Below are 25,689 nucleotides of genomic sequence, written 5' to 3' on the forward strand. Positions count from 1 at the left end.
ATGGACAGGTTCAATCAGACCTCCCCTGTGGTGGGGTTCATTCTCCTGGGACTCTCAGCCCATCCAAGGCTGGAGAAAACATTCTTTGTGCTCATTCTACTGATGTACCTGGTGATCCTGCTGGGCAATGGGGTCCTCATCCTGGTGACCATCCTTGACTCCCACCTGCACACGCCCATGTACTTCTTCCTGGGGAACCTCTCCTTCCTGGACATCTGCTACACAACCTCCTCTGTCCCCCTCATTCTCGACAGCTTCCTGACCCCCAGGAAAACCATCTCTTTCTCAGCCTGTTTTGGGCAGATGTTTCTCTCCTTTGCCATGGGAGCTACAGAGTGTGTGCTTCTGGGCATGATGGCATTTGATCGCTATGTGGCCATCTGTAACCCCCTGAGATACTCTATGGTCATGAACAAGGCTATATACATACCCATGGCTGCTGGCTCCTGGGCAGCTGGTATCACCAACTCTGTAGTTCAGACATCCCAGGCTATGAGGCTGCCCTTCTGTGGGGACAATGTCATCAATCACTTCACCTGTGAGATCCTGGCTGTCCTGAAGTTGGCCTGTGCTGACATTTCTATGAATGTGATCAGCATGGTTGTGGCTAATGTGATTTTCCTGGGGGTCCCAGTTCTGTTCATTTTTGTCTCCTATGTATTCATCATTGCTACCATCCTGAGGATCCCCTCAGCTGAGGGGAAGAAAAAGGCCTTCTCCACCTGCTCTGCCCACCTCACAGTTGTGGTCGTCTTCTATGGAACCATCCTCTTCATGTATGGGAAGCCCAAATCCAAGGACCCCCTGGGGGAAGATAAGCAGGACTTTTCAGATAAGCTCACCTCCCTTTTCTATGGGGTGGTGACCCCCATGCTCAACCCCATCATCTACAGCCTAAGGAACAAGGATGTGAAGGCTGCCGTGAAGAACCTGGTACATCAATAATACCCGATTGAGTGACTATCAAAGAATTCCAGACTGCCAGAATGCAAGACCTCCAAACTCCTCATTGTGTTCATGGGAAAATGGTAACCCAAAGTAGAGAAGGGAGTTTTGTAAGGTCCATGTTGTAGACCATGTGACTAAGGCTGAAAAGTAAACTGGTTCTCTATCTACTCACCCACCCACCCATTGTTCCATTGACTAATGGAAGCTTCTATCTATGAACATGGAAGGAAAGCACCTTCACAGTTCTAGAAATGTTGGCTAGTTTTTGGCTTTGTGCACAACCACAGTGACATACCAGAGCTGTTTTATGCTAGTGAAATCTTAGATTCTCTGCCACCAGAAGCTGGTGCATATCTGTGAAGCCTCATTGGTGTGTGCAAAATTAAGAGATAGACACAGAATCTGGTTTTAGTAGAACTGGGCTCTTGGAATATGCTGTGAGGCCCTATGTAGAATTGTTCATCACTGTACATGTTTTGATATTATCCTAGAGGCCTGTGTTCAGTAAGAATAACATGAAAAATAAACTTTGTACCATTGGCTGATAGCACCATTGGCAAGAATTCACCATAAGTCTTGGCCCCAGTAAAAAAGGGCTCTTACCTTCAGTATGGAACACTCTGAGGAAGCACAGAGAGATGTCTGCACTCTGCTACCCATACCCCAGGTCTAATCACACACTGGTACAGTCCTGCATGGCTGGGAGTCACAGCCATGTGACTGGGAGTCACTATATGACTCACAGCATCAAACACCATGGGGGTGCCCAGACAATAAGGAGGTCCAAAAAATGTTTTGGGGAAAGCAAAGGGTTATAATAATCCTCAGTTGCATGGCTATCATCAGCCATTAGTAAGAGTTGCTCTACATTGGTTATGGCACAGGTATGACGGGCTGTGGAGCTACAGGTTTGGACTCTTTGGGTTGCAGCCCTAACAGCATGGCGGTTGGAGGTCATTTTAGGTGGGAGATCTTCAACTGCACAGAAGACAGAATTCTACTCACCCTGGTTTAAGACTAATGTGGATTTATCCAAAAGTAGGGCCAACCTCAGGCAAAGTTAATCAGGCTCTAGCTCCTTTGCTCTGAGATTCTCTTGACTCTTCACTTTTCCATGTGTCAGCTTTATTCTCAGGCTGACTCTTCTCATGGTCACAAGATGGCTGCTGTAGTCCTGGACCTGCATTTTCCACATTCATTTATGGGATAGAAACCACTGGTGCCTACAACCCGAGAACGAGTGTCCTGAAGTTTGCTCTGACCCAACCAATGGATGCAAATTGCAAACCAATCACAGTGGCAGGTGAGATAAGATTATGCAGATTAACTTAGACCAGCAGCCCCTGCTCTGAAACAGAAGGTGGGGTCAGTCTAACCTAAGTCTATGGCTGCTACACAAAGGAAAATCTGGAGTTGTTAAGAAAGTGGTAGAGGGGCAATGGACCCTGGAAGAGCAGCTGACAAATGTCCACCATTTTCTGGGCCCTACGTGAGGCTTATTCTGGGAAACCCCTAGGAGGGTAGAATGCCTCTTATTGAATGTTGAAGCAGAATATTCCCAGCCTGGCCAAGTGGAGGCTCAATGTCAGACTAAATCTGATTAAAGAAAATGAATACAAGAATATTCCTGTACATCTGAGTTTTTGTCCTAGATTCACATCTGTCCCTGATATGTTTGTGTCATGTCTCAACTCTGCACCTGAGAAGTCCTCCTGATGGTCTGCCCTTTGAGGTGAATCTTACTCCTCCTTGGCTTTGTAATCTTATAATTTTTCTTTTAGTTTTCCTTTGCCCCATTTTCTCACCTGTTTGGCCTTGGGTGTAGTTTGGGGCTATCTCAGTCCTTTGTGGGATGATGCCAGGCATATATTGAAAGACCAACAAGCAAACAAAACAACAAATAGGCAAGCAAACAAGTAAACAAACAAAGCCCAGATGAACTAATGACAAAACATGACAGTGGGAGGGACAGTGGTCTGGCTGTTGGAGAAGCAGCCCCTCCCAGCTCTTTTCTCTGGGCCTTGCAGTCTCTCTCCCCAGCCGTGCATTAATTTGGGACTGGATGGCCTTGAGGTCCTTCCAAAGCTGACCTTCCAAGGTAGTGATTTTAACCCCAGGCTACAAGCATGAGACTAGGGATGGTGAAATGCCACTTTGTGAAAGTCACCTTCCAGTATCATGGCCCCTAGGGCATACTTGCCCTGTGCTGCTTCCTCAACCCCCAGTCCCCTGTGTTTATTATATGTGGCGCACGACACATACAGGAGATGGTGATTATCAGTATTTCCACGTGTGTACTTAGATTTCCCTGAACATAAGCCCCTGTGATCAGATCTCAGGTCCTTTGTCATGGACACTCCCAAAGGTACGTCTGTGCTATTTGCAATTGCACTTGAAAGTGTCTGCTCTTTCCCAGATTCTGGGTGGTGGCAGAGGTTCCTTTCATGGAGTATTGCCTATAAAATACCAACACTGCCTGCAGAGATTAGGACTTCTGGTGGGCTTTCTCACAGGAGAGAGGAAAGAGAACAGCAGTCTCTACTGAACTTCTCTTTGGGGTTGGGGACAGTGAGAGGGGATACCGTGGAACCTCTCTCCTTGGAAATCTGTAAAATGAGGATCCTACTCTCATTGAATGGACCACAGTCCTACCCTCCTCACCACCAGAGGTGAACAGAGATGCCAGCAAGTAGAGGAAAGTGGCTGCACCCCAGGAGAGGATGGGCAAGGGGACGCAGGGAGAGTCCGGGGTCCTGTGTTGGTGTCTCTGTTGATCTCTCATTCTCCATGCTGTCCGCCTCTGCATTTTCCTTGGTTTCGTGATCTCTACTTCATCTGACTCACTGCATTAACAATGTGGTTAGAGCAAGTCTTACTAACAGTTAATAAGAGGGATGGAATTGAGCATTATTATAACCCTTTGTTCCCCCACCCCATTTAAAACATTTTCCTTATAGTCTGGGAACACAATGTTCTGGCTCAGTCAGCCTCAACTCTATAAAAACTTCTGCTCATGAATTCTAGGTGATTTCCCTAAGCAACTCAAATACATTCTTAGGGGGAAAAATGGGAAAAAATTTACTGGAGCCTACGCAAGTGAGTATTTGTTCGTATAACTAAAAGAGCAAAACTAAACAGATGGAGATGAAAGTTCACCGAAGAGTCAGTGGCTCACAGCTGGTACTGGCTGTAGACTCAGGAACCATTAAGATTCCCAAGGGACCCTCTGAGGCCCAGGGCTGGTTCTGTTTGCTCCCAATTAAGGCTGATGCTTTGTTCCCCTGGGGCTTAACTCCAGGAACCTGAGTATTGTGGAAAGTCCATTAGTATCCCAAATTGAATCATTACAACAGCTGCTGCTAGCACTTCCAAAGAAAATGAGAGAGCAGTTGAAAGAGCAACCGGGTAGGAAGGATGGAGAGGTGGGCATGGAGGCTGCTCAGGTCAGCACACCCTGGGGCTGAGCCATCCTGCCAGGCCCCTCCAGAGGTGCTGTGAGCCCAGGCCAGGGAGCCTGAGACCTGCCTTCCAATTCTGCTTCCATTCGCCACTGGTGAGTTTCTTTCCCTCTCTGGGCCTCAGTTTCTTTGCCTGTTAAATGCGAGCGTATCCTCCCATCCCTCTCACTAGACAATGCATGAGAAAACACCTAGGGAGAGCCCAGAGGGCTCACAACCTGTCACTCATGGATTAGGGGTCCCCTCTGGGTTCCCCCCTCCACAGTTCATGGGCTATGGCTCCCAATTCCCAAGGCCACTTCGGGCACTGTTTGAAGGAGGCTTGGGTGGCTGATGTGTGGCCCTGGCTACCTGTGCCTGCTGCAAACCTGCCATCTGGTGGACATTCCTGCAAGCCTCGGGGATCAGTGCTTCTGGAATCTTAACGTGCTCAAGAGTCACCTAGGGCTGTTGTGAAGATGCAGATTTGGATTCAGTGAGTCTGAGGTGGGACCCGAGACTCTACATCTCTGAAACGTTCCTGGGTGCCTATGCTGCTGCTCTGCGGGCCACACTTTGAGTAGCGGCCCTCGAAGACTTGGGACCGGGACCAAGGGAGTGAAGGAAGAGGCCGGGAAGCGCTCCCTCGTAGAGGTCTCCTGACATGCACCAAGTCCTTTGGCCTCAGCCACCGACTCTGGTCTCTCCAGTGCCAAGGGCAGCAGTTGCCCTGTGACCTCACTTCTCTTATGGATCTGAGAATTGGTGATATATCAGTTTGTTCAGCTTTTTACTTGTCAACAGAGTGTTGACGGCCAAGCTTCTTACACGTGAGACCAGAAACTAGCCATTCCCCATTTCAAATAGCTCCAAAGTGCAGTCAAGTGCAAACAGATATACAACGTGGTCAAGGGCAGAACAAGAGGCATAAATACAGCAGAGGAAGAAATACATACCAACTTTTGCAGAAGACACAGTTATTATATTTCTAAAAATTAACCAGAAAGCTATTAGCAGTAATATGAGTTCAGAAAAGGTAAGGAGATAGAAATAGCTTCTCAAAAATCAATTGTATTCCTACATACCATCAATATACAAAAGGGAAAAAAAACAAGAATAATGTGCTATTTGCAATAGTAACAAATATCAAATGATTGGAAACAAACATAATTCCAAACATGACAGAGTTAAGAAAAAAAAATTATGAGTGTTTTGGGAGCACAGAGGAAGGCAAGGTGATTGACCAGGAATAACTCTAGGGAGAAGCAAGAGAGAAGAAATACATTAAAAATGACCTTAATTTTGAGTGTGGAAGCTCTCAAATTGTATCAACAGGAGACTCTCTTTAATATGTATACCCTGGGCTCTACCTCCAAATATTTCCATTTCTCTACATGTGGGTAAGGCCAATCGGAAAGCTGGGCTCAGAAATGTAGTTATTTAGTGTTTTTAAGTCCCTCAAAGACTCCACTGAGCTACATAAATTGTTAGCGAAGAACAATTGAACAATACAAAGATGTTTTGAAGGAAACAATGTTAGATTCTTCCTACCAGATTTGAACTTCTTACAAAGTAACAATTACTGAACTATATACCATTGTGCTTTTTTAAAGTTTATTTATTTATTTATTATTTATTTATTTTGAGAGAGTGTGTGTGCATGTGTACCAGTGCACACATGCGAGATTGAGTGGGGGGAGTAGCAAGAGAGGGAGAGAGAGAATCTCAAGCAGGCTTCACGCTCAGCATGGAGCCCCACACGGGGCTCCATCCCACTACCCTGGGATCATGACCTGAGCTGGTATCAAGAGTTGGACACCTAACCGGTTGAGCTTCCCAGGCACCCCAATACCATTGCTTTTTAAAGGTTTATAAAACCAGTGGTGTCTGAGACACCAGAAAGTTCCAACTATAAGAACTAAATACTGGGAATGCAAGCTGGTGCAGCCACTCTGGAAAACAGGATGGAGGTTCCTCAAAAAACTAAAAATAGAACTACCCTAGACCCAGCAGTTGCACTACTAGGCATTTATCCAAGGGATACAGGTGTGCTGTTTCGAAGGGACAAATGCACCCCCATGTTTATAGCAGCACTATCGACAATAGCCAAAGTATGGAAAGAGCCCAAATGTCCATCGATGGATGAATGGATAAAGAAGAAGTGGTATATATATACACAGTGAGTATTACTCGGCAATCAAAAAGAATGATGTCTTGCCATTGGCAACTATGTGGATGGAACTGGAGGGTATTATGCTAAGCAAAATTCGTCAGAGACAGACAAAAATCATATGACTTCACTCATATGAGAACTTTAAGAGACAAAATAGATGAACATAAGGGAAGGGAAATAAAAATAATATAAAAACAGGGAGGGGGACAAAACAGAAGAGACTCTTAAATATGGAGAACAAACTGAGGGTTACTGGAGGGGTTTGGGAGGAGGGATGGGCTAGATGGGTAAGGGGCATTAAGGAATCTACTCCTGAAATCATTGTTGCACTACACGCTAATTTCGACGTAAATTTTAAAAAATAAAATTAAAAAAAAGAATTAAATACATATATTTCAGATCAAAATTCACAGCGTGAAGAAAAAAAAATCACTCTTTAGTAGTGGGCAGCAACAACATTCAACTGGATGAAGGTTTGCCTACGATCCACACATCACACCATTTGTTGGATTCTGATGCATTCGAATTAAACATCAAATACCATTGTGATTACAAAAATCTAAAAAAGAACAGAATAGCATATTTATTCCAGCTGTGGAAAGGACTGTGATTCATTATTTTGGAAGAGAGAAGGTATCAGAATGAAAATAGACAAGTTCAAACATGCATCGTGCAAAACTCCTGAATAATATAGACTGATCAAGCAAGTATCAAACTACAACCAAATGGAAGTTTGTCAGACTCTACAAGTATTTCTTTAAAATATATATATTCCAAATAACTTTTAATAGGTAGTAAGACAGTGGACACATGCAAACTTGAGATGTTTTGATTTTTTTTACACACTGGGCCCCCCTATCATGTTAGCATGGGTGCCATTGAGTTGACTTCCTTTTGTATAGACAGAATATGTCTTTTCCTGTCTTCTCTGTGTGTTTATTGTATCTTCTTTAAATGTGTCCTTGATTAGAAAAAGTGTAGTTCTGCACTGATCTTTTCTTTAATCTGGGTTGATGCACATCCGCCCGTGTATATATAATTGTACCAGAGAGTACACATAAGAACTGTTCTCAATTAAGTGCCGGGCAAGGCTCAGAATCATCTGCTCCTTGCGTGTTCTCATCATGGTGTCCTAGCTGAACGCACAATAACAAATGAACACGCAACTTGTTACACAGTAATAACATCACATCATAAATAGTTTGGGGATGAACCATAAATTCGAGGTGCTATTTTTCTGACCACATTTCTTTTCATTTTTAATATAATTTATTGTCAAGTTAACTAACATACAGTGTATACACTGCACTCTTGGCTTGAAGGAATAGATTCCCATGATTCATCGCTTACATACAACACCCAGTGCTCATCCCAACAAGTGCCCTCCTCAATGCCCATCACCCATTTTCCCTTCTTTCCCGTAACCCCCGCCCCATCAACCCTCAGTTTGTTCTCTGTATTTAAGAGTCTCTTAGGGTTTGCCTCCCTCTCTGTTTGAAACTATTTTTTACCCTTCCCTTCCCCCATGTCTGACCACATTTCTGATAAGGAATTGAACAGATATCCAACCTTATTGGTGAACCACTATTTTTTTCTGAATTTTAATGTCAAACTAGCATTTTTAAAATTAATAAACTTTGTCTTTTAGAGCAGTTTCAGGTTCACAGCAAAACTGAACAGAAAGTACAGAGTTCCCATATCCCCCATCGCCCCCCCCCATTAGCAACCTCTCCCACCAGAGCTATTATCTTTGTTACAACCGATGAACCTACATGGACAATCATCACCCAGAGTTATAATTTACATTAGGATTCATTCTTGGTGTTGTACAGTCTGTGGGGTTGGACAAATATATAATGGCATGTGTTCAGCCCTATAGTTTTGTACAAAATAGCTTCACTGCCCTGAAAATCCTCTGTACTCTGCCTCTTCATCTCTCCCTCCCCTCTAATCCCCAGAAATCCCTAATCTTTTGTTTTTTAATGTTTATCTTTGATAGAAAGAGAGAGTGGAGGAGGGGCAGAGAGAAAGGGAGACAGTGGTTCCGAAACAAGCTCTGTGGTGACAGCAGAGAGCCCAATGTGGGGCGAGATCATGTGAGGTCATGACCATAGCCAAAGTCGAAGGCTTAACAGACTGAGCCACCCAGGCACCTGAATCTTTTTACCATCTCCATAATTTTGCCTTTTCCAGAATATTATATAGTTGGAACCATGCAGTATATAACTTTTTCAGATTGGCTTATTTCACTTAATAATATGCTTTTAAATTTCCTCCATGTCTTTTCATAGCTTGATAGCTCATTTCTTTGTAGTGCTGAATAGTATTCCACAGTCTGGATGGACCACAGTTTATTTATCCATTCTTCTACTGAAGGGCATCTTGGTTGCTTCCACATTTTTGACAACTATGAATAAAGTGGCTCTAAACAGCCATGTGCAGATTTAAGTGTGCACATAAATTTTCACGAATCAATAGTGAAACAAAAAAATTTTCAAGGAACCAACCTAATGTAAATACAGAGTACTTTGAGATTGCAAGGCGAGCTATTTCAAAAACCATGATCCTTTGCAAACTACTCATCTGCATGAATGAGAATTTTCTCCACAGCAAACAACCAAAACAAAACATAAATTGGAGGCTGAAACTGCTACGAAGGCACTTATCGTCCATAATTCCAGATTTCAGGTTTTTTGTGTTCATCATAATCTCATTATCTTTGAATTTTCATACATTATCTTTGAACCAAGCAATTGTTACAAATTTAAACTGATAAAAGAAATGTAACAATAAAACAGCACTTTTTTTTTTTCTATTTTACATAGCAGGACTCTAAGATTTTGTTGGAAAAAAGATTCCAGTGCTGAAAAATAAAAATAATATTTCTTAACTTTGGAAATTACTGAAATAGGCTAGAAAATAAAAATGATATTTCTAAGTTTGGAAATTACTGAAATAAACAGACAAGGAAAGTGGGGAATGGGGACAATTTCATGCTCACAGTCTCCTATCTTTAGAGGATGTATCGGAGCCTGGCACGTATTTTATGAGCCACAGATTGAGGGTCACAATGCTGAATTTTATAGTGTTGGTGTTGGATGCCCTGGGGTAGGGCTTCTCTTCCTCCTGTGACATCTCAAGATAGGGACCAATGGAGATGTCAGATACACAGATTCTCCTTTAAGGCACAGGCATCTCCTTTGATCTCTAAAGCCATATGCCCAGTTACTAAATTAGCAGTGAACATGACAACAGAAAACATTTTCTCTGACTGGAAAGTTGCTTGTAAGCAACAACTTCTAAAAGGGCTGATGGACAGGTAGCTGTCTCTCCAAGTCCCCTTTCTGCTAAGTGACTAAAACTTAATCTTAGTCAATTCGGTGGGATCTCGGCTCAGGCAAGGCTTCTCAACACCCTTCCTAGTTTTCAGAAGCATATATAGAGCCGAACCCACCAGCTGGGACTGGGAAAGAAGGCAGGACATCTGGTCCTCAGTTGTCATCATCAGTTTCTGCTGACACCTGCACTCCCATCTGGCATCCAATTATATAGATCACTCAAAACAACAGCCACAGCCTTTCGGCTCTGATCTTGAGGCCTCTTCAGGCTCTCGGTGTGCTCTCCACTCCTGCTTGCTCCTCTCGGAGGGCACAGAAAACATTCAGCCACTCTTCTGTGGCACTCTAACTGGAGAGCAGGGAACAAGACGTACTTGCCTCCGTTTCCCGTCCACATTCCCATCATGCAGCGTGCAGGGGAATTCAGTGAGGTGTGCCATTTCCCTGAGCTCCATGGGAAGTGAGGAGTGAGGCTCGGATCCTCTCTTATCCCATATTCTCAAGCCTTTCTGGGGCTTTAGGTCCCACCCCAGTGCATCCCTCCCCACCCCCTCAGAGTGAGTTGTTGGGGGCTGACAGGGGTGGGGGGAGTCGGGACTGTGTCTATCAGAATATTCTTCCAAGTCTGTGTTCATATAAATATTTTATGCCCTCAGCCTTTGGGGCCAGGTTCTAACATCTCAAAAGCTTTTACTCCAATGACCACTGTCTCTGCCTGGAATTTCAAAGGTCTATTTTTAAAACCAAAAAGTTAGGAATTGTCCTGTCTACTTTTCTACTCTAATAATCATCTCTGATGAGGTGACTGCCTTACCCGCATGTTTTAGTTCTAGAGAAGGCATTACTAGAAATAAAAATATGTTAATATTTTTAAAATTGGTGCACTGTATACGTAGAAAGCCAGATATCATCAAGTCTTAAAGAATTCAAAACAGACCTCTTCCTTATCAAGATAGATCAGTTCATGATTTTAAAATGTATTTAGGTTAAACAAACCCAGAAAAATTATTTTCATTAAGGAGTAACTTCAGAAATTTACTGGGCATAAATTCCTAAAAACAAAGTATGGGATCCTAGCTAATTAAAACCAACAGAACCTGCCCTGTTCTTTGTTTTTTGTCTGTTTTTTTAAACCTGTTGTGTTCTTAATTAAAAAGTTTCTTTCCTCCAGATACCAGAGAAAAATTTGGATCTAAAATTTGAAAGAAGAGCATCAGAAATGCTTAATATGTAAGTAAATATAAAAGACATTGTTTCTTATTTTAAAATCTCATGTTTATATAACCGGCTATTTAAAGCAAAACAGGGGTGTCTGGATGGCTCAGTCGGTTGAGCGTCTGACTCTTGATTTCGGCTCAGGTCCTGATCTCGAGGTTTGGTTCGTGGGTTCAAGCCCTGCATTGGGCTTCATGCTGACAGTGTAGAGCCTGTTTGGAATTCTCTCTCTCCTTCTCTCTGCCACTTCCCTGATTGTTCTCTCTCTCTCTCTCTCTCAAAATAAATAAATAAATAAAACTTTTTAAAAAGGCAAAATAATAACAGCGTGTGGAAGCAAAATGTATGACAACTTTAGCACAAAAGATAAGGGGAAAATGGACTCATATTGCTGTCATGTTCATACATTTTACGTGAAGTGATAATTATTATTTGAAGATAGACTGTAATAAGGGCGTCTGGGCAGCCCAGTCATTTAAATGTTTGACTTCGGCTTAGGTCATGATCTCGTGGTTCGTGAGTTCAAGCCCCGCATCCAGCTCTGTGCTGACAGCTCAGAGCCTGGAACCTGCTTATGATTCTGTGTCTCCCTCTCTCTCTGCCCCTCCCACGCTTGTGCTCTGTATAGGATATAGTGGCCAGTCAGCTATCTTTTGGTGTGGGAGGACCTCAGCTTTGCTGCCATATCTCATAGGAACTACCTGGAAATAAAGTCATTTCTGATTCTATAGCTAAGAGATCTCCAAGTATTCAAGCCTTCTTTTTGTGCATAGACTCCAGGTATCACCTCTGTGAGTCAACAGAGGTGCGCCCAACCACTCCTATCCTTGGGAGACTTAGGATCTTTGAACGGCAACTGACCAGTCCTTTATCCTTTTCCCCCTTCTTCAGCCTCTCCTTCAGAGTCAATGATTTCCGATAGGACGAGTAGATGGTCTTTCCTTTAGGAAGTGCTATGGGTTGAACTGTGTGTCCCTGCCTCCCCTCAAATTTGTATGTTGAAGTCCTAACCCCTAGTACCTCAAAATGTGATCTTATTTAGAAATAGGGATTATTGCAGATGTTATTAGTTAAGATGAGGTCATACTGGAGTGGGGTGGGCCCCTAAATCAACATGACTGCTTTCCTTATAAAAAGGATAAATTTGGACACACACACAAGGAAAATTCCATGTGAAGATGAAGGCAGAGATGAAGGTGATGCGTCTGTTAGCCCAGGAGTGCCAAAGACTGCCAGTAACACAGCAGAAGCTAGGAGAGAAGCATGAGTCAGATTCTCCCTCACAGCTCCCAAAAGGAACCAACTCTGCCAACACTTTGATCTCAGACTTCTAGCCTCAAGAACTCTGAGACAATAAATTTCTGTTGCTTAAGCCACCCAGTTCATAGTACTCTGTTATGGCAGCCTAGGACTCTAATACAGGGACGCAGGGGTCTAATGACCCATCTGCATGGCTTATGACAGTCTACCTGTTGCATTATCTTGGGAGTGGTATCTATTACCTAAATGACTCCATTTTCCCATATGGAAACCTCCTTACAGGTCTTTCTATTACATTTTCTGAGGTGCACAGAACTACGGAGATCGATTGTCCCGTTTTGCCTGGGACTAAGGAGGTTCCTGGGATATGAGACTTCCAGTTTTAAAATCAGGACAGTCCCAAGCCAAGCAAGATGTGTTGCTCACCTTATACAGAGCCCACTACCTGCTCAGGTCCTTCCAGGGCACAGCTGGGCCTAGAGCAACCGTCTTAGTTCCCTCAGCTGAGAGGGTTACCACAGGAACTGGGGAATTGTGTGCAGAGGAGGTAGGTGTTGTGACAGAGTCGTGAAAGCACCTCAAAGGTCTTGAACTAAAGGTAAGAGGTTCTGAAAGGATGGTGGCAGAAGTGCAGGGAAGGTGTGGAGATGAAGCTGGAAAAGGTGATTGGGTCCAATTGCTAAGACCCTCTGACACCATGTTAAATAACTGTACATCATTCTATCCTGTAAGAAAGACAGGGCCTCTCAGGGTTTGAAGCCAGGGAGTTGTCATCAGAACAAATGTCTTAGAAAGATCATCATGATTTCTTTATATTTTCCCTTTGTAAACTTAGAGAGAGTAGATATAAAGGGACTTAAAACACGTATAAATTAATTTCAATATATAGATTTTGTTTGGAACTTGAAAAACTGTAAAAGGAAATGATAAGACAACAGGGGAATCTAAATACTTACTGGATATTTGATAATATTAAGGAATTTTACATTCATACCTGTGGTTATGCTTTTTTAAAAAAAAAAGGGGGGGGGAAGGGAGAACAGAAGGTATTATTTCAGTAACAGAGACAGGGGAAAAGGTGAGGGAAAGAAAGAGAAAGAGAGGCACTTTGAAAACCAGTGGACCCTCTCAAACATTCCCCAAAATAGCTGTGGGGGTAAGGGGTGGAGTGGGGACCCACCTCCAAATTATATCTTAAACGAAATCTAAACTCAACCTGAGATTCAAGGCTCTCCGTATCTAGATACACAAGCATTCCAACCCTCACCTTTTCCTAATAGGAATTGGTACTTAAACTGTACATCAAAGACATATAGGGGCTACATGTGCTACATGAGCTTTGGTGGCGAATCTGTCCCTCGGTCCCCTGTTAGGGGACCATGTCTTGGTCAGTGCCCCTCAGATTTTAAGGGAGGTCGGGTTGACCCGGGTGCCTTCTTTGGATGTGAGGCAGAAAGGATATTAAGAAGCTCATTCAGGGTAAAGAGAAGTGAAAGGGAGAGGTCCCTTTGGTTCAGGCTTGGACTTGCAAGTCTTGGAAAGGTCCGTCTCCTTTCTGAGCCTCAGTGACCCCCAGCCGCTAAGTTCGGGTGGTGTTAGAGGCGTTGTAAGAGCCCTTCCAGCTCTGACATCGTCTGATTGGGGAACGCTGGCTGCGGGACTCCGCTACACAAGCCGTCACACAGCTGTGTCCTAACAAAGAGCCGGGGTCTCGGGAATGTTCCCGCCCCCAGCAGGTTTTGGAACCTCCCAGAGGCCGAGGGGCGGGGCCTGAGCGCGCCGCAGCCAATCACTAAAGGTCCAGGGCGCCGGGGCGGGGCCTCCGCGAGCAGCCGCGGCGGCCAGGCTGGGTCCGAGCATCCCGTGGCTCCGGACCCCCTGGCCCGGACATGGCGGTCGTCCCGGCCTCCCGGCGAGGCGCGCTGCTGCTTCTCCTGGCCGTGGCGGAGGTCGCGGAGGTGGCAGGGGGCCTGGCCCCGGGCAGTGCGGGTGAGTAACTGCTGGAGCAACGGTTCGGGGCGGTCCGGGGCGGCCGCCTCAGCTCTCCAAGATGGCGCGGAGCAGGGGGCGGGGGTGCGCGCGACCCCCAGACCTGGACCTAGTGCGGTGACCCAGGGTCCGGAGGTCCCAGCGGGCGGGAGGGGGCGTCGAGACGGGACGAGCGAGGAGCCCTCCTCACTCCCGCTCTGTCCGCCGCGGTCATCTGCTGCCCTGGGAACAGTGACCCGGGTTCGAGGCCTTGCTGTGTCACCCACAGGGCAGGGGCCCCCGTCTCGGCCCTCAACCCCACACCGGGCTCAGGTCTCTGTCAGAAGAGGGTGAAATGCCTTCGCCCGGAACGGTGGCGAGGGTTGGATGGGATTTCCGAGGTGCAGGCGCCTTACCGCCGCCCTGGCCAGTTGTAACTTGACCCTCGGTTCAGTAAGGCAGACCTCGGGCGGCGAGCGTTGATGGGGCCCACAGCCTGCCAGGTTCAAGTCTCTGAAGAGAATCGGCCCGAGCCTGCTAAATCCACTTCTGCTGCCACCCGCGGTGGGTGCACTGTGTGTCCAAGGCAGCGCTGGGCTCTGGCGGGAGACAGATTAAAAATCAGTAAACTCTGCTTTCGGGGTGGGGGGTGGGGGGCGGCTAGCAGGCTTAAGGAGAGCTGTGTTCTTGCTCTTGAGGAATTAAACCAAGAATGGATAAGAAGTTGTTCAGTGCTGGTAGAGTATCTCCCACGTGCCGGGCTTTAGGAGTTGATGCCAACTCCTGCCCTCTGCGAGCTCTCTGGCCAGGAGGTGGGGTACCGCCGGACACAAGCCGCTGGAATTCAAGGCCAGAGTGTCCAGAGGAGATGGAAGGCTGTGGGTGCACAGAGGGAGAGAGATGACATCCATCGAGGGTAGGAGGAAAATTGAGGGATCCTCCAACTGCGCACACATTGAAAGATGGCTGGGATTTATACATGCAGAGTGGTGGGGATGTGCATTGCCTACAGGCAGAGACACGTAGAAAGAGCAAAATCAATCCCAACAAGGTTTTAAGGCAGTTTACAATGTTAAAAGTTTCTTTTTTGTTTTTGTTTTAAGAAAATAAAGTATTTAAAGGTGGGCGAGAATTGTGTCAGGAACTTGGGATTAGATAGTTAATTGTAATGGGGTTCCAAATTTAGCTGTCAGTTAGAAATCAAAGGAGAGGAAGAGAGAAAATAGGAATATGCTGTGTATTCTTGGCTAAGTCAGCTTACCTTTCTGGGCCCCATTTTTTCTCATTAAGTTGATCTAAAGCATTTCAAAGTTATGGCCCATAGAATACTAGTTGTCCATTCTCATCCCACAACCAGTTGATTCTGTGGGAAATATTAGAGTGGAGTAATTAAGAATATCTAAACAAGTTACTTAGCCTTAATCTTTCTGTGTGTTAATATCCACAGTTACTATATACGGTACCTTTTGGATTTTATTGTGAGAATTAATTGAAGTAATACATGTATAGAATTTAGAATAGCGTATAGTAAGCACTGAAATGTTACCTATTACATATGTTTGGGAAACACTGCACATTGTACCCTTCTCTTATAAATTCACAAAACATGTTAGAGTCACGATAAAGGGTCCAAAGATGCTATAGTAAAGAAACTTGTTTGCTGGGGGAATGGGAAAAAGAGTGCTAATAGGTATGAAGTTTCTTTTAACAAAAATGAAAATGTTCTGAAATTAAGTAGTAGTGATGGTTGCACAACTCCATGAATATACTAAAACAACTGAATTGTACACTTTACTTTTTCAAGTTTGCTTATTTATTTAAATTTTTTAGATGTTTATTTATTTTTGACAGAGATAGAGAGACAGAGCATGAGTGGGGGAAGGAAGGGCAGGGAGAGAGGGAGACATAGCATCTGAAGCAGGCTCTAGACTCTGAGCTGTCAGCACACAGCCCGACCCAGGGCTCGAACTCACAAACCACGAGATCATGACCTGAGCTGAAGTCGGACGCTCAACCGACTGAGCCACCCAGGCGCCCCTAGTTTGTTTATTTATTTTGAGAAAGACAGAGATAAAGTAAGCCAAGAGTGGCAGAGAGAGAGAGGGAGAGAGAGAATCCAAAGCAGGCTCCAAGCTGCCAGCTGTGGAACCTGATGTGGGGCTCGAACCCATGAACCATGAGATTATGACCTGAGTGGAAACCAAGAGACTTAACCGATTGAGCCGCTCAGGCGCCCTGAATTGTGCGCTTTAAAAGGGTGAGTTTAGGGAGAGCCTGGCTGTCTCAGCTAGTAGAGCATGTGACTCTCCATCTCCAGTTGTAAGTTCAAGACCCAGGTTGGGTGTAGAGATTACTTAAAAGGATATCTTTAAAAAATAAATAAAAGTCAAAAGGTGAATTTAGTGGTCATGATTGTTAATGTATAAACTAAGGCATATTAAAATTTTTTTTTTTTTTTTTTTAAATTTTTTTTCAACGTTTTTTATTTATTTTTGGGACAGAGAGAAACAGAGCATGAACGGGGGAGGGGCAGAGAGAGTGGGAGACACAGCATCGGAAACAGGCTCCAGGCTCCGAGCCATCAGCCCAGAGCCTGACGCGGGGCTCGAACTCACAGACCGCGAGATCGTGACCTGGCTGAAGTCGGACGCTTAACCGACTGCGCCACCCAGGCGCCCCGCATATTAAAATTTTTAAGAGTTTATCTGAGCAAAAATTGATTTGAATCCAGTAGCACTGAATGGGAAGTGACAGGAGCTGGAGGAAAGATTTTCATAGAGAAGATGTGGAAGCAAAGCAAGGAAATTATTTGATTGGCTATAGGTTGAGAAGTTGCCTTATCCAGAAAGCCCAGGTGGCTGTTTGTGATTGGTTGACCTTAGGTTTCGATTTCTTAATCTTGAGGTATTATAAACTTAGGTTTTGGCCTGTATAAATAGGCTACTGAGGCATTAAAACCACCTCAGTCTAATGGCCTTCTTGTTTAATTAATGTAACCTGATTTGTATCTCAACAATTATAGAAAAAAAGAGATTCGTTTGCTTATAGAGCTCTTTTTTTGTTCATGACACCTAAAGGATGCTTTAGAAAATGCTGGGCTAGATAATTTCTAAAGACCCTTCCAGCTCTAAAAGTCCATGACAGCATAGAGTTTGCATTGTTTGATAAAAAAAAAAAAAAAAAAATTTCAACTTTGAGCTAAAAGTGAGATTTGTCCCTTGTACTAAATTCTAGGAAGCATGTATTGCCTGGTCCTTACATAAAAGATATTGAATAATACGATGGACAAAAGCTTCCACTGTGGATTTCAATCCTAAATAAAAATTGAGAACAAAATATTAAATTGTATTTCACTGAAGGCCTGCCTGGCTTTTATTCCTGATCAGTCTTCTTTTTTCTCTCCAAGACTGGGTACTCATGTATCCTCTGGTATAAGGCTTTACAAGTATTATTTGTTCTTAGAGATATTTATTGCTATTCCTGGGGGTGGAGGTGAAGGAATGATATTACTTACTCAGTGATTATTTTGTCTTGTGAAGTTTGGCCACACCTCTACATTGGAGTAGTGCCACTCTTCCTATCCCAGTGTACTTTCTAATCTCAGCCCCACACGCTGCCCCCCTACCCCTGCCCATTTCTAATGTTCTCTTTGAAAGATGGGATGGGACCCTATGCTCGGATCTCAGGCTCTGTGTGTCATGGCACCTAATAGTAGCTCTGTTTCTATTTAAGATGTTTTGTAATGGTATGAAAGAAGGAAAGATGTAACATTAAGGGCTAAATTTCAGTAAATTGACATTTAAGGAATTATGTAATAGCCTAGAATCCTGAAAAAGAATGTAATGAATTTTAAGTTAGAAAAAAGCAAACACTATCTAGAGGAAAGTAATAAAAAACAGATTCTCTTCACAAAGTCATATCTTGGCCCACATTGTGGAAAGAGCTAGGATTGGTGATAGACCAGATATAACAGTTTATTCTGGTGTGCTGAAAAAAGTTCCTGTCTCATATCCCTAGATTTAAGCAGTTTCAATAATCATACTTTTCACCAAAAGTGTGCCTCTTCTAGACAAAAAGTGGGACAATGTCAAGGAGGTGGTTATTATATACTTGAAATGTAGTGGTTTTTTTTTTTGTTTTTTTGTTTTTTAAAAAAATTTTTTTTTAACGTTTATTTATTTTTGGGACAGAGAGAGACAGAGCATGAACGGGGGAGGGGCAGAGAGAGAGGGAGACACAGAATCGGAAACAGGCTCCAGGCTCTGAGCCATCAGCCCAGAGCCTGATGCGGGGCTCGAACTCACAGACCGCGAGATCATGACCTGGCTGAAGTCGGACGCTTAACCGACTGCGCCACCCACGCGCCCCGAAATGTAGTTTTTAAAAGAACAAAGCATACTGCACGAGTTTGTCCATTTGAAAAATACTTATTGAGTGTTTGCTACATGTCAGGTGCTGTTCTAGATACAGGTTTGCTGCTCTCAAGGAGTTTCCATTCTACCAGAGGAGAGATAGACAATCAACAGATAAATAAAATGATTTTTGATAGTGATAAGTATGCTATGAAGGAAACCAGCTGATAACAGAATTGTGTGAGTAGAGGGGGGAGTTCTTTACATAGTGATGAGAAGAGAGGCCTCTTTGAAAAGGTAAAGTTCAGCAGCAAAATCTGAAGACTAAAGGTCTTAAGAAAGACAGAGATAGAGACCAGAAAGTGCAGAGGCTCTAAGGCAAGAAGGAACTGTTTGGTTGCAGCATAGGGCGCAGGAGAGTAGGCTAGAGCTAATGATGCTGAGCCTTGCAAAAAGCCACATAAGGATTATTGTGCGTTATTTTATTGTGCAGAAAGAAACTGGTAGACTATTATGTAAGAGATATAAGCTTTGATTTATATTTTAGATCACTCTAGCTGCTGAATGAAAAAAAATGTGATTATGGTAGGGTAGGAGTAAAAGCAGGTTGACTAGAAGACCTCTGTAGTAGTTGAAGCAGGAGATAATGGTGACTTAGAGTGAAGTGATGGTGGGGATAGAAGAGGAGAAGTTCAAGATATATTGCTGATGGATTGGATGTGGGAAGTGAGGGAAGGAAAAATTAAAGATTATTTGTAGATTTTTTACCTTGAGCAATTTTGTAAAACATGATGCCATTTACTGAAGTTGGGAAGATGGGTAGGAGCAGATTAGAGGAGAGTTGGCAGGTGAGCCAAGAGCATCAAAAGTTCTGTTTTTGTATATGTTTAAGATAGATATTAGGAATAACTGCCCTAGGTCTATTGCTCATTAAGCTAAATTTCATACCTGTCAGTAATCCATTAAGCAAATATTTGTTAAGCTGTTAATAGTGCCAGACACTGTGATAGGCACCAGATACAAAGTGATATGCAAAAACAGACATAATCTCTGCTTTCATGGGGTTTATCATTTAGTAGGAAATTCAGACATTAAATACCACCAATATATGTATATCTACATTGCTAACATTATGTGATTATAGTAGTATGTATCAGTTTATATTCTAAATCTGGAGAGTATTTCTGAGGAAAAATGTGATTTAGTCAAATATATAGCACATAATGTGATGGGTACTGTAAAGCACACAGATAACATGAAGACATCAAGAAAAGTATAGTATTAAGAGAAACTTTCTCATTATGGAATATACCACTGGGAGCCAGACTTTATACTTTTAGGTTCTTTGTTTTATAGATGGGAGGCCTGCAGCATAGAATGAGCAAAGGAGTTATCCAAGAATACTGGCTATTAGCATCCGTGAGGAGGACCTTAAGGAGAGTCATTTGCTTTAGTTGTTTCGTAATGATGAATGTCTAGGTTAAGGGTTTTTTGACCCCCTAAGGGAACAGAAACCAAGGTAGCTCAGGATTGGGGGCTAGTTGTGTAGCATCTAACAGGGAGACACAGGGAAATCCAAAGGTAGGAAATTCAGCAGAGCAGCCCTGAGGGCTGCTGTGGGAACTGGAAAGCTGCCAGGAGCTAAGACTGCTGTTAGGGACAGTCTCTCTCTACCTTTCATAGCTTCTCGGTGCATCTCTTGCATTTCCCACTCACTCTCCACCAACCAGCTTCTTCTTTTTACTCATCGTTTCTGTACTACCATAAAATTTCAGCTTCCCCTGCCCCAACTCTTCTTGACCTATGGCTGCAGGGCCCATCCCCAGCTGGCTGCATACTTCTGTGCCTGCGTATGTGATTGTCCAATTTATCTTTTGTTCTAGGCCAAAACCTCTTATGATATTGCTAAATTATGGGTTAGTCACCATATGAAATGTGGTACTAAAGTGTTATGGTGGGAGAAATAAAACTTTTTGTACCTTTTGCTGGTAAAAGTCTTTGTATAACTAGGAAATTGTTACTTATTAACCAATGAATAACATTTTTTGAGCTGAACATTATGCTAAATGGATACAAGAAGTTTACCGTCAAACTGGGATACCATAAGTACACACTTGATATGGTTAGAGAAGATTGAAATGTTAAGGTTGCCAGTTCTGACTAGAATATCAGGGCCAAAAAAATCAAACAGAGCTTGGAGTTATTGGTACTAAAAGTTGAGGTAGGATTTAAAAGTTGAAAGTATTTGGGATTTTGGGATTTAGGTCAGCAGGGAAAGGGCACTAAGCATTTCAGTCAGAAGGCAGTGTTCAAGGTAATTATAGGCTTTCCTTGTTGAAAAAAAATAAAAAATAATAGAAGGGAAGGTAAGGTTAAAGGAAGATTTGCAAAGTTTAGAATTGGAATCGCAAGAGGCCGTTGTGGGCCCTTTATTAGAAGAGTGACATTATGAAAGGTCTATGTGGCAGTCATATTGGTAATTGGGAGGGGGAAGGGAGTTATTACCAGAAGACTTTGGGCTGCCCTCTGTAATCCCATATTGTCAGAATTATCAGAAGATTTTTGAAAAGACTAGAAAGAAATATGTCAAAATGTCAACATAGGTTCTGGCAAGACAGTGGGACTATAGATCATTGTTCTTTTTACTTTCCAAAGCTTGGAGTTTCTTAGTGAAAAAAAAAGAATTATTTTAAAAATTTAAATGAATATAATTGGCTGTTTGGCAGGCAATGGAGAAGGATATCTGTAACTTGCCAATAATTCAGAAAAAAATACGTATATCTTTCTAGATAAATAAAGCAGTATGACAAAATGTTAGCAATGTTGAATGCAGATAGTGCATATATGGGTAATCACTTTACTGTTTGGCTCTTCCTTAGGTGATAATATATTTTGTATATAAACCCAAACATACACATATCTTTAAAGGAATAAGTATAATGATTGCAAGAATGTACTTATAAGTTGAAGATGTAGTTGTCATTTAAATGCTTTAAAAGTGTCAATTTCCAGGCTGTTTTGAAAATAAAAATATGATTAAAAGTAAGATCAGAGGCACCTGGGTGGCTCAGTCGGTGGAGTGTCCAACTCGATTTCTGCTCAGGTCAAGATTCCAGGGTTGTAAGAATGAGCCTTACATCAGGCTCTGGCCTGAGCTTGGAGCCTACTTGAGATTCTCTCTCTCCCTCTGCCCCATGCCCCAGCTTACGCACATATGCACTCTCTCTGTCTCAAATTTTTTAAAAAAATGTTAAAAAAGAAAGTAAGATCAGCTTTTAACTGTTTTATTTATTTATTGCTTTAAATGTTTATTTATTTATTTTGAGAGAGAGAGTGAAAGAGTGCACATGCAGGCGAGTGAGTGCGAGCAGGGGAGGGGCAGAGAGAGAATCCCAAGCAGGCTTCAGGCTGTCAGCACTGAGCCCAAGGCAGGGCTCTGTCCCACCAACCCAACCATGAGATCATGACCTGAGCCTAAATCAAAAGTTGGTTGCTCAAACAACTCAGCCACCCAGGCGCCCCAAGATCAGTTTTTTGTTAACATGTCTTTTTTATTTAGAATGACCTTTTCTAGTATCAGCTCAGATTTAGTTTTTTTCTCAACAGTGCGGGATATATATATATATATATATATATATATATATATATATATATTTATATTCTGTTTTAGTAATTCTTTAGGAAGACATTAATTAGGAGGAATCTTTATTTTCTTTAGAAAAGAAAGCAAGAATAGCTTTTAATTAACTAAATTGAATTATAGCTTTTAGGAGGTTTTTGTGGCAAAATTCCTTTTAACTTCAAAAATCCTATAATTCTATGAATATTTTAGTTTTAGATTAGGGTGTGTATTTGTTGTTTTAAGTGCTGGTTGGTCTTAGAAGTTGCATTTTTCCCTTGTGGCTGGAGCATGTGCTTCCTGCTTACTTGCCTATCTTTAGTACACATGTGACCCAAACTATTAGCCAAATCTTGATGTTTCTAATTATTAGGTAATTCTGCTCGCATGTTTCTAGATTGTACCTCCTTAAAGCCAATATATATGTCTTTTAGCAATCTGTTTGGGTTTTTGTTTTATTAATTTTATAATTACAGACTCTTGGAATAAGAGTGCAAAATATGATACTTGTCCTTATGTGTCGTTAATGAGGATAACACCTGAGCTTTGTATTTTCATAATGTGAATATCAAATTTTATTTTGAACTAATTTACCTTTATCTGTTCCATTCCATTTCATGCAAATAAGCAGGTTTTAAACTATTTTTCTTGAAGAATAAGAAATTAGTTTAAAAACAAATTATAAATACAAAGTATTTTTAGAATCCATTGCCATATAAAAACATAAGGCTTTGGAGAGTTTTTTTGGATTCTAATTGTTAAATGACCCAATTAACCCATTTTAGTAGCTCTAAAAAAGACAAAGACCTTTAATTACCACGTTAATTGCATTTGAATCCCTTCTCCCCATTCTTAATGAAGGCATATGAATTGATGTCTATTTGAAGACATTTATTTCTTGAAAAATATGCAGTGTTAAAGATTCTAACAAGTTTCAAAGGAAGGAAATTGTGCGCCAATGTAATAATGGCTAAGGTTAAGAAGAGGGTACGGAAAATGTGATGGAGTTTAGGTCCCCTGAGCCTGTTCATGGAGGGTGGCAGCCCTCTCAAGGGAGGAAATGCACTATTACAGAGGAATGCTCCATTGGGAGGGGGGAAGGGAGTTATTACCAGAAGACTTTGGGCTGCCCTCTGTAATCCCATATTGTCAGAATTATCAGAAGGCTTTTGAGTAGAAAGAAATATGTCAAAATGTCAACATAGGTTCTGGCAAGACAGTGGGACTATAGATCATTGTTCTTTTTATTTTTCCAAAGCTTGGAGTTTCTTAGTGAAAAAAAAGAATTATTTTAAAAATTTAACTTTGGGGGTCACTACATTGTAAATTTGACCTTAACTATTAAATAGGAAAAAAATAGGCTTTTATATTTATGTTTTTAATAAAACTTTCCATTGTTATTGGACTTTTAATTATAACACATTTTGTTTCTGTTCTGAAATAGACCTTTGCTCCAAGAAACTGTTTTTCAAAAATCCCCAGGCCCAAATCAGACTCTTGTCTGCCTGATTGTTTACTTTTTGCTAAGCTTGTGCTTATTGGGACCATATGTTATCCTGAGTTATCTTTGCTCACGATCAGCTGGATTTTTTACCCTCAAATGACCTTTGTGTTAGAGGCTAGTAGAAAGTGGCAATTTCTACAGGACTTCAAAAGAGTACATCATTATCACACAGGAGAGCCTTTTTTGTGTTTTGTTTTTCTTTTTCCTACCTGCCCTCCCCATTCTAATGAGTAATGAGGCTGGGGACATAACTAAATCTTAGAAGATGGGGGTGGGGGGAAGCTTAGCATGGCATGGCAGGGAAGAAAGGGTGTTTTGAGAAAGCCTCATGAGTGATTGCCCCCCTCTCTCCTCAAATTAAAGTTTCTAAGAAAGTAACTATAGCTTTACAAACAAGGGACTTTTTCTTCTTCTGATTTAGTGACGTTTTTATATTCTTCAGAATTTGTAAGTCAAGCGTTTAGAACTTGAAGCCACTTTTTTTTTTTTTTATAGAAATAATATTGGAAAGCGAGCCCCACAATCGTCTTCTGTGGAACAAAACTATAGTAATATGCCAGTAGTATCATATACTCTGACACTGTTTTATAGAGAACAATTTCCAGTTTTGAATGTAGAAGGCTTTCCTTGTAAGATCTAAAGAGGACTTATCTTATTCATCTATTTATTCTTTCCTTCCCCTCCATACAAATCCTACCTTCACTAAAAAAGCTCTTTTTTCATCTGCTTTGTGTAATGAAATTGTATAGATTGCATTTGAAGAGATTATGTTGCAAATTTCTGTTTTAAACTATTGTATCAGATCCAGCTGTCTGAAATATTTTCATCTTCTTGTCTCTTTTGACAGCCCCAATCAATCCAGCTAGCTGTATCTTTTTTCCAGTCAGGTCCACTCTAGAATAATAACATGTCCCTGCTGATTATCTTTATAGCCAATTTATGCATTTCCTTAGGCTTGTAATTCTGCTTCGCAACATTTCTCCTTTCCTCTAATTTCATGTTTCTCAAATTGGTATTCTGAAATTTAGTAAGTGGCATGAAAAAAATGTTCTGTGCTCTGAGAAGTCTGTCTACTTGGATCCCTTTTTGGGAGATTAATAATATATAAACATATTAAAGGCTTTGGTCCTGCAGTAAGGAATTCTCTGTAACTTTTTTTAGTCCTTATTTCCCAGTTTATTTGAACATGAAATTTTTCTCCTGAGGGATAGATATTAAAAGTCATGAGTAGAATACAAGTTTGAGGGACCTATTTATAGTTGCCTTTCGCTATTCTCTGAAGTGACTGTTCCACACTTCTACAATTTCACCTCAAGCCCCCAACCCCATCTCAACCCTTTTTGTTTTCAAACCTAATCTGTGTTTCACTAAAAAAAAAATGGAGGCTGTCAGCTTTCCTCTTAATTTATTAGTGAGTGACCTTATATCCTACCCTCTTGTCTAGACTTTGTTCTACCATCTGACCGGATAAAGTCAGAGAACATAACATTTATTCACTGTTGTATCCCTAGCCCCAAACTCAGTGCCTTTTCTTTAACCCACATCCCTTTCCGGCAATCACCTCATTTCTCGAATCTCCTATTTCATCCACAACTGTGTGTATGACAGTTCAGTTCTGACACTAACCACCCAGAGTTAAAACAGACTCTACAGGTTAAAGGGCATGATGCCGAACAACACAACACTTAGCCCAGATACAAGCCGCCCTTAGGAGTCCCCAGGCCACCCACACTTCTGAACAACTGGCTATAAATCCGGGCTTCCCACAACCACCCCAGAATCAGTTATTCACTAGAATGATGCATAGAGCTCAGGGAAGCGTGATAGTTATGATCACAGTTTTATTATCAAGGATACAAATCAGGAAGACCAGCC

General features: G+C 42.2%; 2 protein-coding genes across 2 annotated transcripts in view; both read left to right on the plus strand.

The window, feature by feature from the left end:
- LOC112851222 (olfactory receptor 13C7-like) lies at positions 1-1,120 on the plus strand. The gene has a single exon (XM_025914769.2). It carries the CDS (start codon positions 1-3, stop codon positions 943-945), a length of 945 nt encoding a protein of 314 aa, XP_025770554.2. The 3' UTR covers positions 946-1,120.
- A 13,063-nt stretch (positions 1,121-14,183) lies between these two features.
- The window catches only part of RECK (reversion inducing cysteine rich protein with kazal motifs), an 87,006-nt gene continuing 75,500 nt past the window's right edge, over positions 14,184-25,689 (plus strand). Inside the window, exon 1 of the mRNA XM_025932500.2 lies at positions 14,184-14,360. Within this exon, the coding sequence (XP_025788285.1) occupies positions 14,261-14,360 (100 nt within the window). The 5' untranslated portion in view covers positions 14,184-14,260. The remainder of the gene's footprint in view (positions 14,361-25,689) is intronic.

The sequence above is a fragment of the Puma concolor genome, chromosome D4, assembly GCF_028749965.1.
Source record: "Puma concolor isolate L17-30 chromosome D4, mPumCon1.1.hap2, whole genome shotgun sequence".
NCBI lineage: Eukaryota > Metazoa > Chordata > Mammalia > Carnivora > Felidae > Puma > Puma concolor.